This window comes from Cupressus sempervirens, chromosome 6 (assembly GCF_028749045.1).
Source record: "Cupressus sempervirens isolate cs-2001-9-10 chromosome 6, ASM2874904v1, whole genome shotgun sequence".
NCBI lineage: Eukaryota > Viridiplantae > Streptophyta > Pinopsida > Cupressales > Cupressaceae > Cupressus > Cupressus sempervirens.
The window spans coordinates 7,132,997-7,151,714 of NC_143123.1; the positions used below are offsets into that span (position 1 = coordinate 7,132,997).

The window sequence follows — 18,718 nt, forward strand, 5'->3', positions numbered from 1 at the left end:
CATTTTTAATGAAATGTATAAAAAATATTTATAATTGGGTTATTCTGTTATAAAGAAATTCTTTTAGTTTATGACAAGATGTTTTCGAAATAAAAAGGAAAAGCATAGTTAGGCATTTTTTTGAATTAAAAAGACAAGGGTTTCGAACAAATTTTTTAATGAAAGTTTGTTTATTCTTTTAGAAGAACTCCTTCAGATTTTTTTGGTGGGGCAATGAAAAACTTTAAAAAAAAAAAGGGCAAAGAAATTTGTCTCAACATGAATGAAAAAGCTAGATTAATACTGTTTCTTCAAAGGTAAGAACATTTATGTCGACAACAGGTTTCAATTCTCTATAATGGTATTCCTTAAAGTTTTTATTCAAAATATCTTGAGGGCTTCAAACCCAAATCAATACTTGTACAGTTTGAAAATGGTTACAACTGATAGTTTTTTTTAAAGGCAAGATTATATTCGAAACTAAACTGATTCCAGTTGGTTTTAAAACAACAATTCAAAGGGGTTTTCTAATAACCCTAACTAGTTCAGTTGATTATGTGTAACTGTTTTATTTCCAAATTTCATCTCTATTTATAGAGATCATTTGTAAATTTGAAGTGATAAGGTATGAAAAAAGGCATTGAAAGAAACATATAAACATTTGTAAAAGTTCTAAAAAGAAGTTGTGCTCAAAAGCTATATTCTAAGCTTGTATACATGTATAGATGCAACATATACATTTGTATGTATATGTGTATATGAGATTGTAAAAACAACAAGATAGAGAAAAGGTTGAACACCCTGAGCAGTTTTTTCTGCTGATTGTAAAGGAATTTGAAGCAATAACGTTTACAGCTTCACAGAGTGGTTTTTCTCTCTATGAAAAATTCTGTTTGAGGAATTTTGAGGGTTTCCCACTCGGCAAAATCTGTGTCTCTATACTTTGTGAGTTGGCATTTTCTTTCTGTTCATGGTGAATGTCTTAATTTCCAACAATGTGTTATTTTTCTATAAATGGTTAAAGAATTGAAATCCTTATTTTTAAATTGAGTCTACATAGTTCTGATTCACCCCCCCTCTCAGAACTCTTACAGTTCAACATAAACTGTTGTAGTGGATGATCTAAAGAGGCTTGAGCAATATCACTAATCCCAACAATAATTAATAGTAATACATTCTCAGAGTAGAAACTATTGTAGTAAATACATCATCCTCAAACGTTAGTCTTGGAATAATGTCATTGGAATACACAATTCTGAAATATTTAGGTGTATCTTCATTCTCATTGAGATTCTTGTTCTTGAAATCTACAAATGTTTTATCACCATCTGGGTTGTCCAAATGTGTAAATAGCCAACAATTTTTCCAATGATTTTTCTTCATTCAGAAACAAAATTGCTGTAAACAATACAGCCAAGGCTCCTCCTAGCCTGTGCCCTGTCACAATGAATTTTGCATTTTTGTGGGTTTGTAAAAGATCTTTCAGATTTTCATGGAGCACATTGTAGGCTCCTCTTAGACTGTGATTGTCAGAGGGGATTCACACCATGAAAAATCTACGTCTGTTATGCAGTCACCACTCTCAAATGGCCCCATCCCTTTGAAGGCTATCACTATTAATTTGGCATCTTTCTCTTTATCACAAAATATAAATGCTTTTGTAGAATTCTTCTTCAAGGAATTTGGTATTTTTATGTTATTCATATCAACAGATGAGGAATTAGAATTAAAATTCTAATTTAATGTCATTAGATTTCTATAATTTATATAAATGTTTGTGATTTTTTTAATCTATATGATCCATCATCAAAAGAGTCTAAATCTAGTATGATTCATTTAAAATATGATTTTTCTTTCATATTCTTGAATCTAGTTCATCTTAATGATAGATCACATAAAATATTCTAAAATTTTAAAGATAAAAATTGTATAGAAATTCTTTTCCATACCATTCCAACAATAGTAGAACTCCACATAATGCATCAGCTAAATTTGGGATTAAAACTTAGTGTCCAAGACAACTTGAATAAATTTTTCACTTTTGTGATTGGAAAAGAAAAAGATTTTCAAATAAATAAATCAGCGCCCTACCTTCCAGCGTTGGTTGACTGCCTTTTCTAAAAGCAAGGGATTTTCATAGGCTATGGTAGAAGCCAGAACTGATCATAAATCACTTAATGACAAAACGTAGAAGTTTACTTCAACTAATCTTAAAATATATCTAAAACAATACTCAAATTTGCTTTCTCTTTTTTCTTCATGTACTCAAACATCTATGAAAAAAACACTTCATGATTTTAAAAACAAATTGAAGCTAACCGAACAGTTTCTTAATCCAGTATTACAAAATTGGAGCATCATCCAAGAAAACAATTCAGCGGGTAAAACAATTAGCAATCCTCCATTATGGTAAAACACGTTCAGAAGAAATTCTATGAGGTTCCCTATCGCTTTCAATGGTTTAATTGCACCAAACTTGACAATTTTTATGAACATAAGAGAGAGCTTCATCCTCCAGTTCCCTTCGAGATGGAATCCAATTTTATATCGACGATCCATGAGGGAAGATTACGCTGAGGAACAGCTTCAAGAAAGAGTTCCCATGTTCACAAATAATCTGCTCCCATGTTAACAAATTTTCTTCAGATCCCAAGAAGTAAAAATATGCACTGCAATTATATCCATGAAAAATAATCATAAACTGGTTATTAAGCCGATAGGTTTCACTCTTTGGGAATCCTTCACCGATTTGTTCGGATTATAAATTCTCATTTGCATTCCCACATATCAGCAAACGGGAAGTGGCTGATCCTGTTGAAGTGGATGATCCTGATGATACCACACGGAAACCTAGAAGCAGGACAAGAATCAATGGCTTCGAAACATCTTTCAATAACACAAAAGAACTGACAAGCGTCATTTCCGACCATAGAGGTGACAAAATGCTAGCAGTACTGTCTCTTCGATCTGTCTTCTCTCCAATAAAAACTTGTCTATACTAATACATATGCTCATGTAGTATATCATTCTTAACCCTTCCCAGCTAATGATGATGCTCCTGTATCTCATGATGTATCACTTTTACCTCATAATAATAATAATGAGCCGCTGGAGGCCAGAGAAAAATGCTGGATAATTCCATGAAGCGGATTTACCTAACAAATTTCGTGGCAGAATGGATGGCAAAGTTATGGAAAGCTAATGTTGAGATATTGCACTTTTGTGTGAATGTTTAATTTTTTAACGTGCATCGATCAATATCACAATCAAGGGAACAGAAATGGCTGTCAGTTCATCCGTTAGGTATTGCACCACTAACATATTCAAATTCGGCTAAAAATAATTACAATCAATTTTGGAGGTGTTGCCCGGTTATAGAATTCTTTCAATTTTATAACCGTTGTTAATTTTTAAAACTTGCCTAGTTTTAAGCCTTAAATGGATCATTCTATCTGTGAAATTTGCGAGTCTTTAAGCCTCCACGTCTCCGGCTCGTTCCCAGCTTTGCACAGCATTTGAAATTTTTAAAATCCAACTTCTGAGCCTCCAGATATAAAAGGTTAATGATTGCCGCCAAAAACACGTATTTCTTAACCTTTAACTTCTTAAAAGTTAATGTTAACCATCAAAAAGCGTGTTTTTCTTAACCTCCAAATAAAAGGTTAATGTTAACCACCAAAAATACACTTTTCTTAACCTCTCCAATAGGTTAATGATAATGTCCAAAAACACGTTTTTCTTAACCTCTTCAACGTGGGTGCCCAGATAGAAGGCATATTGAAGGTTACAGAAGAAATGTAACATGCTGATGGATTTTGGAAATCTGTTTACCAACAATTTGCAACCATGATAATCTGTGTAATGAATGAAATTATTTTATCTTTTATCGAAGCAGAAGCAGATGATTAGACTACGTTCGGATGGTTCAATATTTTCAATTCACACAAAAAAAATTCGCAATATGTAAATGCTTACTCTTCACATTTTCTCACAACTCTGTATGAACATGGCTCCTTGAAGGAAACCGTAGACAAGTTTCTAAACGCTGCAGACAAACCCATGCATCTTTCTTCTGAATATGTTTCTCTCTTGCAGACCTGCACTAAGACGAAAGCCTTGGCAGAGGCCAAACTAATCCATGCCCACGTGAACGAAACCAGATTCATAGCTGACAGATGTTTGGAGAACACGCTTCTCAATATGTATGTAAAATGTGGAACTGTGGAGGATGCTCGCAGAGTGTTTGACAATATGCCTGATAGAGATGTCTGTTCATGGACTGTCATCATTGCAGCTTATTCAAAACAGGGTCCTGCCGAGGAGGCATTGGCACTATTTTATCGAATGCAAATAGTAGGTATTCAACCCAATCCTTTCACCTTTTCCAACATTGTTTTGGCATGTGGCAACCTGGCATTTTTGGAGAAGGGTATGGATATTCATGAGCAAATAACCAGATGTGGCTTTCAGTCTCATGTCTCTGTGGGGAACGCCCTTGTAGACATGTATGCTAAATGTGGTAGCTTAGAGAAAGCACGCAAACTGTTTGACAAAATGCCTCAACGAAATCTCATCTCCTGGACAGTGATGATTGCTGCATATTCAAAGCATGTTAAATCTCCTGGGGACGCATTAGCTTTGTTTAACTGGATGCAAAGAGAAGGATTTCAGCCGAATCAGTATACATTCGCTAGTGTTCTTTCGGCATGTGGGGACTTGGGGTTCTTGAAACGGGGTGTGGAAATTCATGAAGAAATAGTAAAATGTGGGTACGGTTCTGATCTAGTTGTGGAAAATGCCCTCGTAGACATGTATGCCAAGTGTGGTTGCATGGACTGCACTGATTGCAGGATATGCACGGAATGGACAGGTTGCTGAGGCTCAGAAATTGTTTCAGGTGATGCCTCAGAGAAACGTGGTCACATGGAACGCTATGATCGTAGGATATGCACAGAATGGACTTATGGATGAGGCAGTGAAACTTTTCAAGGAAATGCCTCAGAAGGATGTGGTCTCATGGAATGTGATGATTGTAGGATATGGACAGAATGGGACGCTTGACGAAGCCCTCAAACACTATGCACGCAAGGTTGACATTCTCGGGAATGTTGGACGCTTCGAAGAAGCATGTGAGTTTATCTGAAAAATGCAATTAGAAGATCTTGCTTCTATCTGGGGGATTTTGCTCGAGGCATTGGAACTCTTTAATCAAATGCAACAGTCTGGGTTGAAACCAGATCTATTTACATTTCCTTCTACAGTCAGTGTATGAGCAATTAATGTTGTGAAGGATTATTTCTTTGTCCATACTCAATATGTCCAACTTGGCGATGATCATGAAGAAGAGTCTTATCAAGTAACACAACAAGTCAATGATTCGACCATCTGAAGACATGTTCTAAGCTATACATTTCAATTAGTGGTCATTGTTATTTGAGGTTAATTTTCTTGAAGTTAATTAACCTTCCAAAATTGCGTATTTTGAAGGTGGTTATTAACCTCAGAGAGGTAGTTATTAACCTCTATGTCTATATAAGGACACCTTTTGGCTTTGTAAAAGGGGACTTTTTGGTTGGAAAAATAAGGGAACACTATGCTGAAATTTTGATCTAGGGATAAATTTTGGAAAGTATGTACACTTTTTATCTCTGAATTGAAGAATCTCTATTGCTTTCTTGGTGCAAGAAAAAGAAACGAGATGTGCTTTGGGTTTTCTTATTTTAAAATCCAAATTGTTATACGTCATGGTAGACATTCTCATGGTGCTATGCGAGTGTTTACAAATGATAATGAATATGCTTAATAACATTGGTTGCCTTCAAGCGTAGTTCTTGGACACCACCGTTATCAATCTTGTTAACCATAGAGGGTTGTGAAGGCATGTGTTGCATTCGTCTTCCATGACTCTCTCCTTGAACTTTGAAGTTTGAATTCTTTATTTGAAAATCTGTTAGAAATCATATCATACGAGGGAGATGCCCCTCAAAATGCAGAGGAAGGCCGGATATCAAGGGCCTATCCAACTGTTGTGAACGATTTGCCGCATACACTCCATTGGGCAATTCTTCTGTGACGAATCTGCTTACCAACAGATTTTTGGCGACTTTGCTGGGGAGACTGAACAAGGAAGATTGACAGTCGCCTGTAATGAAGCACAATGGTGCTTCCGTGTGAGAACATTTTTCGTGTTCTCCAACCGAACCTCAACTTCCAAGACACCCAGGAGGATATCATCTCAAACTTGAACATTCTAGCCTGGAGGTGTAGACGAAGTGCGTAGCAATACCATCTGGTGAATCGAGTTCTTGAAGAAGAAGAAGAGTTCGAGGAAATCTTGCGAAGGGCTCCTATTGGTCAGAAAATTGTAGTTGTTGAAAGGATAGTGGTCATTCCAAGAAGGAACGGGCAAAATCTTGGTCACATCCAAGGTCAAGTAAATAACAATCAGTAACTTAGCTGATGAAGGTACCTTCCTTGGAATGAAGGTTGGCGACTCTATTTAGAAGATTGAATATTGGCGACTCTACCTGAGGTTCGAATTTAAAGCATGGTTTGGTACAAAGGGAAAGTGGAAAGTGATAGTGACAGTGACTCTAATGAGGAATATTTTTCCCATCCAAAGAAACCAATTCCTAATGAGCCTTTACAGGTGGATTTCTTGAAGAATTTTTATGGTGGCAGAAAGCTAGATCCAAGAATGGTTCATCCTTACTTGGTGCGAATTTTTCAAAAGATCGAAGAAGATGATAGAAAAGAATATGGGTTTCTTTCTCATTATCAAGAATCCTTCTTGGAAAGAGATTCAGTGTATAAAGATAAAGAAGGCCTTGCTGAAAAATGTGCTTCATCTAAATCGGCAATGAAAAATAATGGGAATGTCTCTCATGCACCTGCATCTCAACAAATTCAGATTGATCCTACACAAGCTAGCTTTTTGAAGATTTTCTATGGTGGACGGAAACTAGATCCAGGCGAGACTCATCCATCTTTGCTCCAGACATTGCAAAAGATTGAACAAGAAGATGGTAAAGATTATCAATTTTTCTCTCACAAGCCCAAATCGTCCTTAGAAACAAGTTCTGCATGTAATTATAAAGAAGAGCTTGATAAGAAAAGTGATTCATGTCAATCGAAGATGGATAGTGGTGGTCAAAAAGGTGTCCCAATGCTTGCACCTATTGCTCATCAAAATCATATTTCTATTGATCCCAATCAGGTGGAATTCTTAAAAAGTTTCTACGGCAATGCACGCCTGGATCCTGACAAAGTACATCCTTCTTTACTTCAGATGCTGTGAGAACTTGAGAAAGAAGACCCATGCAAGAATTACTTTCTTGATATTAGAACATCTTCTAATCCAAATGTTAGAAAGGATTCATCTAAATCTTCATGCATGGAAGAAGACAAAGGTTCTATGTCTAATCTAGGAGATGATCGAGGAATAGAATCTATAGAAGAAAAAGGGTCTATTAATGTATCAAGGCATGAATGTGAAGATTTCCAAATCCAGGAGTTTTTATTCAATCATCTCAATCCTAATGAGAAAGAAAGAGAAATATCAAAACCTCGAGAAACTACACAACAAATGATTGAAGATGACGAAAATGTGGATCAAAGTGAATTTCACACTGCTTTTATTCCAACATGGTGTCTGGATGCTTCAGATGATGACTTCCTATGTGGAGAAAATCTTCCAAATCATCCTTCAATGACCATTCGTGATGATGAATCTATTGATGATATCAATACTTTAGATGTCATGGAAGAATCAAAAACCACTACCATTGATGGAGATAAAAGCAGCCATGAACTTCTACAAATATCTGCTTTCCCTGAGGAAATGGAGACCTTTACATTTGATGATATTGATGAACTTGTGATTAAACGATCGGTTGATGGAAACATTAAAAATCAGCTTCAGAGAGAAGAAGATAAACTATTTAGCCTTCATTCTCTATCATGCATGCCACCTTTTGCATTTCATGAAGAATGTCTTGGTGAAGAAATGATGATTCAAAAGGGGATAGATATCATAGAACATATTGAAAATGAAAGTTATATGGCAACAGGTTCCTATGATCAAATGGAAGTAGATTTGAAATCCTATGGATTATTCGAAGGTCAAAGAAATCCTTTTTTTGAGCCTTCTCATCAAACAGGAGATCTTATGTCAAAAAGATTCTATGAGGAGAATAACCATGATAAAATAACTAATCAGTCAGCAGGTGATCTCATGGAGGAATCTGAGGAAGGAAACTCTAATGATGTTTTTATCCCGAGTTTGTGCTCAAAAGCTTTGGATGATAATTTCCTCTATGGAGAAAGTGTTTACTTTAATCCTTTGTTTGTAGACGAAGACATTTCTACTGATGATTCTCGAATTGGTATTCAAAGACAAGGTTCAATGGTTATTATAACCTTGCAGGTTACTTCACTCCACAGACTGTATGAAGGCAATCCAATACGAGGTTTGATATCTTCTCATCTTAACCATCAGAAGGCCCTTCAGATGGAAAATTTTGATATTAATGGGATGGAAATTGAAGTTATGGTCCGCAATGTTGAAGATGGTACCCATGTAACTCAGAAGTTACTAAAAATTCAAGATGATCTTTTGGAAGAGAAGGAAGAAGAAATGGATCATGAGGAGATTCAATATAACATCGATGTGGATTCCAGTTGGAATAATTTTACAGAAGATTCAACCATTATCATGCCAATATAAAAGAAAGAGTGTCTATTCTCGGAAATGAGTTTAGGACTTCATGATGACCAATCATTACAATTTCAGGTTGAGGGCTTGCCAAGTAGAGGAGAAGATCAAATATGCATTCAGGAACTTGAGAATCTTATACTTCAACTCTTTGAAAATGAAGTCATTAGTGACATACAACAAGAAGCAAAGTTGATTTTGAAGCCCGAGATTTTTGATGAAGCCTGGTTATTTGGATGCGTCCCTTTATCTAGAGATGTTGAGCAGGCTAAGAATCTCATAATTAGAATTCAAGAAGCGGACTTATATCTGAGCCCATGGAAGCTTAAGAATTGTCATATGGTGGTACACCATGGTATTTATTTTCCCCAGCCAGTGAATGGATTTGTATGATTATACCTTGAGTCACTGTAGGTAGGGAAACCTACCTTGTATATAGTCTAATTAGGAGTTTTGTTGTGCCTAGTTTTCTTTCAGTTGTCTAGTTTTTGGTGCTAGTTTCCTCCCTTTGCAAATTGGTCCCTTAGATGACTCTATAGCCCAATGGATAAGGCACTACTTTATTCATTTTGGATTCGAGCTTCGTCCTTATCAGTCCTTGTCCCCAGTTAGAGCCAGCTGTTGCCCGGTTATAGAATTCTTTCAATTTTATAACCGTTGTTAATTTTTAAAAATTGCCTAGTTTTAAGCCTTAAATGGATCATTCTATTTGTGAAATTTGCGAGTCTTTAAGCCTCCACGTCTCCGGCTCGTTCCCAGCTCTGCACAGCATTTGAAATTTTTAAAATCCAACTTCTAAGCCTCCAGATATAAAAGGTTAATGATTGCTGCCAAAAACACGTATTTCTTAACCTTTAACTTCTTAAAAGTTAATGTTAACCATCAAAAAGCGTGTTTTTCTTAACCTCCAAATAAAAGGTTAATGTTAACCACCAAAAATACACTTTTCTTAACCTCTCCAATAGGTTAATGATAATGTCCAAAAACACGTTTTTCTTAACCTCTTCAACGTGGGTGCCCAGATAGAAGGCATATTGAAGGTTACAGAAGAAATGTAACATGCTGATGGATTTTGGAAATTTGTTTACCAACAATTTGCAACCATGATAATCTGTGTAATGAATGAAAGTATTTTATCTTTTATCGAAGCAGAAGCAGATGATCAGACTACGTTCGGATGGTTCAGTATTTTCAATTCGCACAAAAAAAATTCGCAATATGTAAATGCTTACTCTTCACATTTTCTCACAACTCTGTATGAACATGGCTCCTTGAGGAAACAGTAGACAAGTTTCTAAACGCTGCAGACAAACCCATGCATCTTTCTTCTGAATATGTTTCTCTCTTGCAGACCTGCACTAAGACGAAAGCCTTGGCAGAGGCCAAACTAATCCATGCCCACGTGAACGAAACCAGATTCATAGCTGACAGACGTTTGGAGAACACGCTTCTCAATATGTATGTAAAATGTGGAACTGTGGAGGATGCTCGCAGAGTGTTTGACAATATGCCTGACAGAGATGTCTGTTCATGGACTGTCATCATTGCAACTTATTCAAAATAGGGTCCTGCCGAGGAGGCATTGGCACTATTTTATCGAATGCAAACAGTAGGTATTCAACCCAATCCTTTCACCTTTTCCAACATTGTTTCGGCATGTGGCAACCTGGCATTTTTGGAGAAGGGTATGGATATTCATGAGCAAATAACCAGATGTGGCTTTCAGTCTCATGTCTCTGTGGGGAACGCCCTTGTAGACATGTATGCTAAATGTGGTAGCTTAGAGAAAGCACGCAAACTGTTTGACAAAATGCCTCAACGAAATCTCATCTCCTGGACAGTGATGATTGCTGCATATTCAAAGCATGTTAAATCTCCTGGGGACGCATTAGCTTTGTTTAATCGGATGCAAAGAGAAGGATTTCAGCCGAATCAGTATACATTCGCTAGTGTTCTTTCGGCATGTGGGGACTTGGGGTTCTTGAAACAGGGTGTGGAAATTCATGAAGAAATAGTAAAATGTGGGTACAGTTCTGATCTAGTTGTGGAAAATGCCCTCGTAGACATGTATGCCAAGTGTGGTTGCATGGACTGCATTGATTGCAGGATATGCACGGAATGGACAGGTTGCTAAGGCTCAGAAATTGTTTCAGGTGATGCCTCAGAGAAACGTGGTCACATGGAACGCTATGATCGTAGGATATGCACAGAATGGACTTATGGATGAGGCAGTGAAACTTTTCAAGGAAATGCCTCAGAAGGATGTGGTCTCATGGAATGTGATGATTGTAGGATATGGACAGAATGGGACGCTTGACGAAGCCCTCAAACACTATGCACGCAAGGTTGACATTCTCGGGAATGTTGGACGCTTCGAAGAAGCATGTGAGTTTATCTGAAAAATGCAATTAGAAGATCTTGCTTCTATCTGGGGGATTTTGCTCGAGGCATTGGAACTCTTTAATCAAATGCAACAGTCTGGGTTGAAACCAAATCTATTTACATTTCCTTCTACAGTCAGTGTATGAGCAATTAATGTTGTGAAGGATTATTTCTTTGTCCATACTCAATATGTCCAACTTGGCGATGATCATGAAGAAGAGTCTTATCAAGTAACACAACAAGTCAATGATTCGACCATCTGAAGACATGTTCTAAGCTATACATTTCAATTAGTGGTCATTGTTATTTGAGGTTAATTTTCTTGAAGTTAATTAACCTTCCAAAATTGCGTATTTTGAAGGTGGTTATTAACCTCAGAGAGGTAGTTATTAACCTCTATGTCTATATAAGGACACCTTTTGGCTTTGTAAAAGGGGACTTTTTGGTTGGAAAAATAAGGGAACACTATGCTGAAATTTTGATCTAGGGATAAATTTTGGAAAGTATGTACACTTTTTATCTCTGAATTGAAGAATCTCTATTGCTTTCTTGGTGCAAGAAAAAGAAACGAGATGTGCTTTGGGTTTTCTTATTTTAAAATCCAAATTGTTATACGTCATGGTAGACATTCTCATGGTGCTATGCGAGTGTTTACAAATGATAATGAATATGCTTAATAACATTGGTTGCCTTCAAGCGTAGTTCTTGGACACCACCGTTATCAATCTTGTTAACCATAGAGGGTTGTGAAGGCATGTGTTGCATTCGTCTTCCATGACTCTCTCCTTGAACTTTGAAGTTTGACTTCTTTATTTGAAAATCTGTTAGAAATCATATCATACGAGGGAGCTGCCCCTCAAAATGCAGAGGAAGGCCGAATATCAAGGGCCTATCCAACTGTTGTGAACGATTTGCCGCATACACTCCATTGGGCAATTCTTCTGTGACGAATCTTCTTACCAATAGGAGGATAGAAATAATGCAATGTAGTGACCGGTCCCATTGTTCCAATCTATATACACCGTAATTTCTCGACTTCTTGTCATAGCCTAATTTTCTATTACAATAAAATACTGATATAAACCTTGAAACGCACCCTAAAGCATTGGGGTTCTAGAGATCATTTTTTTAATCCTTGGTCAATCTAATGATTTTTTAAAACCTTGGTCAACCTAATTTAATTAAAACTTGTACTGGTGAAGTGGATCATAGCAAGTTATTTGTAAAATTGGTAAGTGTAGCATCTACCATTGTCTTAAAATAGACATATTATTAATTTTATTTTTTTATTATTGTTTATCAAATAAATATCTTATAAAAATATTTCTATATATATAAATGGTGTTTTTAAAGATATTTTTGGTATATAACTTTAAAGTTTTTTATAAAAAAAAATATTTTAATAATTAGTAGTATGTTTAAGATCTATTAGATTTCCACAATCCATGTAAATGTGTTATAGATTTTCTAGATTAGTAGATCGTGTAGAGTATTTTTGACATCAATGTTTTGGTTCAAACTGCATGATCCATCATCAAATTGCATGATCTATCATCAGGATGCAGGAGAACAAAAAGAACATAAAGATAGTTGATTAGATAAAATAGAAAAATAAAGTTTCTTAAATATATACTTAATATCTAAATTATTTACTTGTCATTAACCTTTATTAATACTACATCTTTTAAAAAAATTAGTTGATAACTAGGGGAAATTTGCTACAATTTGAGTTAAATTATGTTTTTGATATTAGGATTCAAATATCACATTCACTGAATAGTGGTTCATAATATCCAAGCTCTCATTAGAATTAATGAAGCAGTCAATACTCATTCCACTCATGTTCAATGTTCATAGAGGTGAAGCACCCATCTGATTTTTTCATGCGTTTATAATGGAACCATTGAAGATTTCACACAATTTTCCATGATTTTCCCTAATTTTATCTATGACATCAAACAATGAGATAAAGACAAAGGGATAGACCAAGAGGAAATATGGATAAATAGACATAGAGATGCAAATAGATATACACAGAGAGAGAGATTTTCTAATACTAGGAATATAGTAAATATAAGAAGGGATAAGAGGATATGGGGGGAGAATGACTAAAATAAATAATAGAAATAGAAAAGAGAGATAAAGAGGTAGAGAGAATGATAGAGATACAAATAGGGAGGGTAACATAAGGAGAGAGGCTATGTAAACAGATGAACCAAAATCAAATATAAAAATCAGGAGTAATTATAAAATGGGATGAATAGGAAGAAGAGAGGGTTGAGAGGAAAAGGTAGAATGATATAGATCTATGCGCATTATATCTAACTCATTCAACGTTATTATTGTCAAAAACCCATGCTCGTTGGGAAACTAAAGTGTAAACGTATATAGAAAGGAAATGATAACAATAATGAAAGAAAATAGAGGAGAAAAACAAACTGTTCTACCTATGTTGTTGGTTCATATATTATCAAGTTTGAAGAGATTGTGAAGATGCTATCCAAGAACAAGCTACAAGAAATAGTGTAGGAGTATAGAAGCTTGTACACTTCTTAGGAATGCCATCCTACTATGAATTATGTCTATTTGTATGTCTTCTTCATTTGATGATAGCCGAGGTTATAAGGGTTCAAAAAATGTAAATTACATACTCAGTGCATTTGTATTTTCCATTTTCAGTCAAGAGAAATCATAAGAACAATACAGACAGGTCTATTCCACTTGCAAATGCTTCCATTTCAGTGTTATTGATGATAGCCAAAGAAATTTGGATAAAACCCATAATATGCTTTCGTCTCTAATTTTACAACCAAACTGGCCCCCATAAAAATAGAGTAAATTTGATGAAGCAAAGGTGTCATGGATAGTGAGAGTAACGACACCAACACAAAGTGACTCCTAAACAAAGCTGTTCAAGACAGGTTGAATGATAGATATTGTGACTGTCTGATTTCTCTACTGTTCGTTTATTGGTGCCATGCAAGCAACAAAGTTGTCTCCGTCTCTTTGTGTTTCTGATGGACAATAATTTTTCTTAATACTATTGTATGAACATGGCAAGTTGGCAATCAATCCTCAAAATGAGAATTGTTGAGTAGCTACCCCACTAATTTGATGTGCTAAAGAAAACTTTCAATTCATGGAAAAATAAAGTTAAAATATTTTTAATATATAGTTGTAAATCATATTTATTAAAAATATATCATTATTATCTTTATATTTGCTAATAAAAGCTATACTATTTCCCCCAAATTATATGATATATTTAATAATATAATTATCCATATATCTAAAAAAATTAAAATTAATTAGTTTGTAAACTTTGGAAGACAATCTCTTATAACCCAAATAAAAAACAAAAACATTGGCAGACATATTCAGTGACAAGTGTAATTTTAACAAATCACAAAAATAATTCAAAGCCTAAAGTATTCAAGGAATGAAGATTTAAATTAATTAGATACATTTGGCCAATATTTGGGTCATGTTTTCCATATTTTCCATATTGATGAAGATCAACTTGGTCTTGAAACTATAATAGAATAAAGCACCAAATGAATATACCAGTTTTGTACTGTGTGTTTTCTAGTTTCATGATTCTCATGTACTTACTCTTGACTTTGATATATTTGTTTATTTTGGATAAGATCGCATGTGCCTTAATAATCTAATTCTATATTTATTAAATCCAATGCTTTACAAAACTTAAATTCTATTAATAATCCAATTCTATACTTATTAAACGAACAATGTTTCATAGGGCTGAGACATAAGGCACACCTATTCTTTTCCATTCAGAATGAGTGATTATAATGGAAATAGAAGGGTAGGTATAAAAGTGTTAGGCATCTAGCTTCATGTATTTGTTCATCTTGTTGCATGAAGAGAAACACACATTTTTTGTAAGCTTACATTAACACTTCTATATTATTGTTTGTTTATGTAGAAAAATGGTGTGTGGAGCTCTCTTTACTGCCTACCTCTTCTATCTTTTCTTTCATTTGCCTCTTCCCTTGTTCACATAGTGAAATTAAATTACACTTAAATGATTCTAATGGAAAGGGAGAAACAACAATCATCATTTGTTATACAATTTCCCTTTATCTTTTTTTTTTTTTTTAATGTGTATTGGTTTTAATAATGTTACTATAGATTTTTAAAATTTAAGATTCAACAATCTAGGAGTCTTACATGGGGGAAAGTGATCAAACTAGTATTGGAAATGTGGAGAGTGCTAGAATATATACATAATTTGTTGTTGCCTGATTAAATGCTTCATCATCTGTAGTAGTAAATCCAGATAGAGTAGCTTGCTTCACTAGAGATACCAAGGAGGTGTTCAAAATTTGGGCAAAGAGGGTTTCTTTTGGGCACATAGAATCTATATTTTATTTTTATTTTACAATAATCTAAAGATTTTTACTTTTTCCAAATCTTGTATCTAAAAACTTCATAACTATCAACTTCCACTATTTCTGCTCCACCTCCTCTATAAAGTTAATAGCTACATAATACATAAATCACAAGAGCCAACACTACAGAAATAAACAGTTGACATAGGTAGAATAGAGAGACAAGAGATGACATAACCCATATACAATTAAACTGAAGAAAGAGAAATCTCACTTGGATCAACTAGCAATAGAAACGAGATGTAATTATTTTGCATTCATGAAGCAAAACTAAATAAATATATCACTATCAACATAACCCTATAAGGGTTAGTAAAAAATCACCTTACAGTAAATACTGTAACATCATCTTATATATCAAACTATCAGCATTATCCTTGCACCCTTGAAAGCTGCAAGTGCTAGTATATTAGAATGTGAAAGAGAAGATTCGTTGTAGCTTCTTGAACTATATGTTAAATTAGCCAGAGTGTTAATGAAGGGTTTTCATTATTTTATCTAATTTTACATTTAATAATAGCTTCTCAAAGGTAAATAAAATTAAGGCCGTCCATGTCGACCTCGATATATGTAAGAGTAGGTTTAATATGACAAAACAAAATGTAGGTAAGGAATGCAGATTGTCCTTAAAATAAACTTCACATCATCCTAGAATTAATAATTTTTCAATTCAATAATAATTATCATTATTTGAATGCCAATAGTGGCATGTTGTGATGGCTAAGTTGTTGAGTTGTTATCCTTGCCATCAAGGTTTAAATCTAATGGGGATGAGGTCCCCCGTTTGTGGCCTCACTGGTTCATAGCTCCAAGTCAAAGCGTTTACCCCTCTTTTAAAAAATAAAAATTATCATTATTTTAATAGACTTCATTTAACATCATTTAGGTGCAAGTTGGATAAGATTATTTTATTGTATCAACTTAATTTTGAAGTATTTAAATGAAAGATGTATATCAATATGCTTTTGATCATTCTAATTTTTTTTATGAATTTTTAAATGACATTTGTATCCATATCGGTAATAGATTTTGGATTAGTTTATGTTAAATTTTAACTATCAAGGTTTTGAATTACATTACATGATTCATCATTTTATTTTGCAGCTCTTTCTCTATCCTGATGATGAATCACTAGTGTGCTTCTAGATTTGATCTCTCTAATTTTTATCTATATCCATATCTATTGAGTTTATGATGATGTATTTTTTTATCTCCTTATTAATTAGGGTTTAAGAGTATGAACTAGCTTCTTTATAGTTTTGATTAAAAAAGGTAGGGAGAGAGTCTTGAACCCAGATTATAGTAGAAAGCAAAACCACAAAACAATAAGAACACCTCATTTTATTTGAATATTTTAAACCATCCAAATCTAAAACAAACATAAGTCTAAACTCTAAACTACTAAACTTACTAACCAAAAAAAAGGTCTCGCTACCCCAATAACAGTGGGGATTAATAGAGTTAATGGTGATGGGAAACCAATTCAACAATGTTAAGGACATAGGAGCATAATTAAAAAACCATGAATAAAACCTGCAACAACCAAATAACTTAAAAAATGCCAAAAACACAGAAAGGAGGAGCTAGGTGTGATTGATGTTCTCCCAATCTTCATTAAGGTACTCGATCTCCTCCATCCAGTTCTTGATCCTTATGGCATGCTTAATCTTATTGCACTTTTTCTCCTTGGTTTGCCTCATATTTCTTAGGTTACTCTTTCCATTTATCACCCCAAACATGATCTTTCTCATTATTTATTCGAGCGAAACTCTTTTCCCAATCCTTAATAAAGTCTTCCAGTTGTCTCTGGACAAATGTAGGGGAGTAATCTTGTTCCTTGACCTTATTTTTATTAGAGGACTTGAAGTATTCATCACCCAAAATTCCTAGGTCCACCACCACTTTCATTTCTTTGGGAATTCGAGCTTCCTCATCATAATCCTTTGCTTCTGCTTTAAAATTTGCATCTTTCAAGGAGCAACCCTAGCTTTCTCCAACGTTCCTTCCACTTCCATCTCTTCTTCCTTATCCTCCATTTGAGAATTGTGGGATTCCTTGATTTATTCCTTTTAGCTCTTCCATTTTCTATTTTTAAGTCTCACAGATCTCCTTTCCCTAGAGCTAGTATTACCCTTATGATTTTTAGAGTCTGTGGCTCTTTCCTCCACCTCAAAAGTAAAAAACTCTTTTGCATCATTGTTGTTAATGTCAATAATGTCATTTTCCATTCTCCTTTTTTTATGAGTACTGGCAAGGCTAGATTTAACAAAGCACTCTTACATTTTTTGGGTGCTTCAAGCAAAAGGGATTGTTCTATGGAAGTGATAAGCTTCTTGGGCTTGGAGGGATGAGAGATTTCTATGACTTAGGGCAACTCTAGAGGGGTTTTTTATGTGTATATTTTTTCAATAACCATAGAGGATTTAGGCCCTTTAGGAGTAGCAGGGTTTTCAATGGGTAGGGGATGTTTCCAAACCCTATATGGTAACATACATGATGGTAGACGATGAAAAATAAGCCCTTGGTGGTTCGGGGGGTTTTCACCCTGGATAAATTTGTTAACCAAAGAGGATTACAAGAAGAATGGAATGTTCACTTTTTCCCCATGATGCAACATGTTAAGAAAAGGAAATGGTAGCCATTATAGGTTGTATACCGATCTTCAAGAGTGAAATACTTAATTAACGAGTAATAAATGGCTCCAAATGGACTAGGAAGGGAGAACCTATCATACCCATTTCTAGAAATGACTCTAATAGGTTCTTCTATTCCTTCAAAGACTTTATGTCTTAATTTTCTATAATCCAGCATACATTTTCTTTCAATTTGCACACCAACATAGTCCAAGCTCGTTGCTTCACCAATCAACTTTGGCATCACAATGAAATTAATACTCCTTATTTCCACCTGACCCTTGTTCCACAAGTTAGCAAACTTAGTTGAGAGGGTGATATTGTGGCCTTTCATCACTAAGAGTTAAGAATGTAATCCCTCCTTGACAAAGTAACCCCATATATCCTCATTTTTCTCCAATTCTTTGTTATTTCTAGGTTCCACACATTTTGGTGGGTAGCCCATGATGTTCTCCTTCTCATACAATAGGTTAGTTTTCTTAGGGCCCAAGATAAGCTTGACTTCACCTCTGTTTGCAACCCTTCTTGTCATGGAAGCTTTCTCTAAAAACTGAGGACTAAGGATGTTATTAAGAGACTTAGAATATATAGTGAAACAT

General features: G+C 34.8%; 1 protein-coding gene and 1 pseudogene across 1 annotated transcript; one reads left to right on the forward strand and one right to left on the reverse strand.

Annotated features, from left to right (window-relative positions):
* Positions 1-1,140: 1,140 nt before the first annotated feature.
* LOC149550729 (triacylglycerol lipase OBL1-like) lies at positions 1,141-2,899 on the reverse strand (annotated as a pseudogene).
* A 1,139-nt stretch (positions 2,900-4,038) lies between these two features.
* Positions 4,039-5,122, forward strand: LOC149550730 (pentatricopeptide repeat-containing protein At3g24000, mitochondrial-like). The gene is made up of 2 exons (XM_089789994.1): positions 4,039-4,714; positions 4,830-5,122. Exons 1-2 carry the CDS (start codon positions 4,039-4,041, stop codon positions 5,120-5,122), a joined length of 969 nt encoding a protein of 322 aa, XP_089646120.1.
* Positions 5,123-18,718: the final 13,596 nt, after the last annotated feature.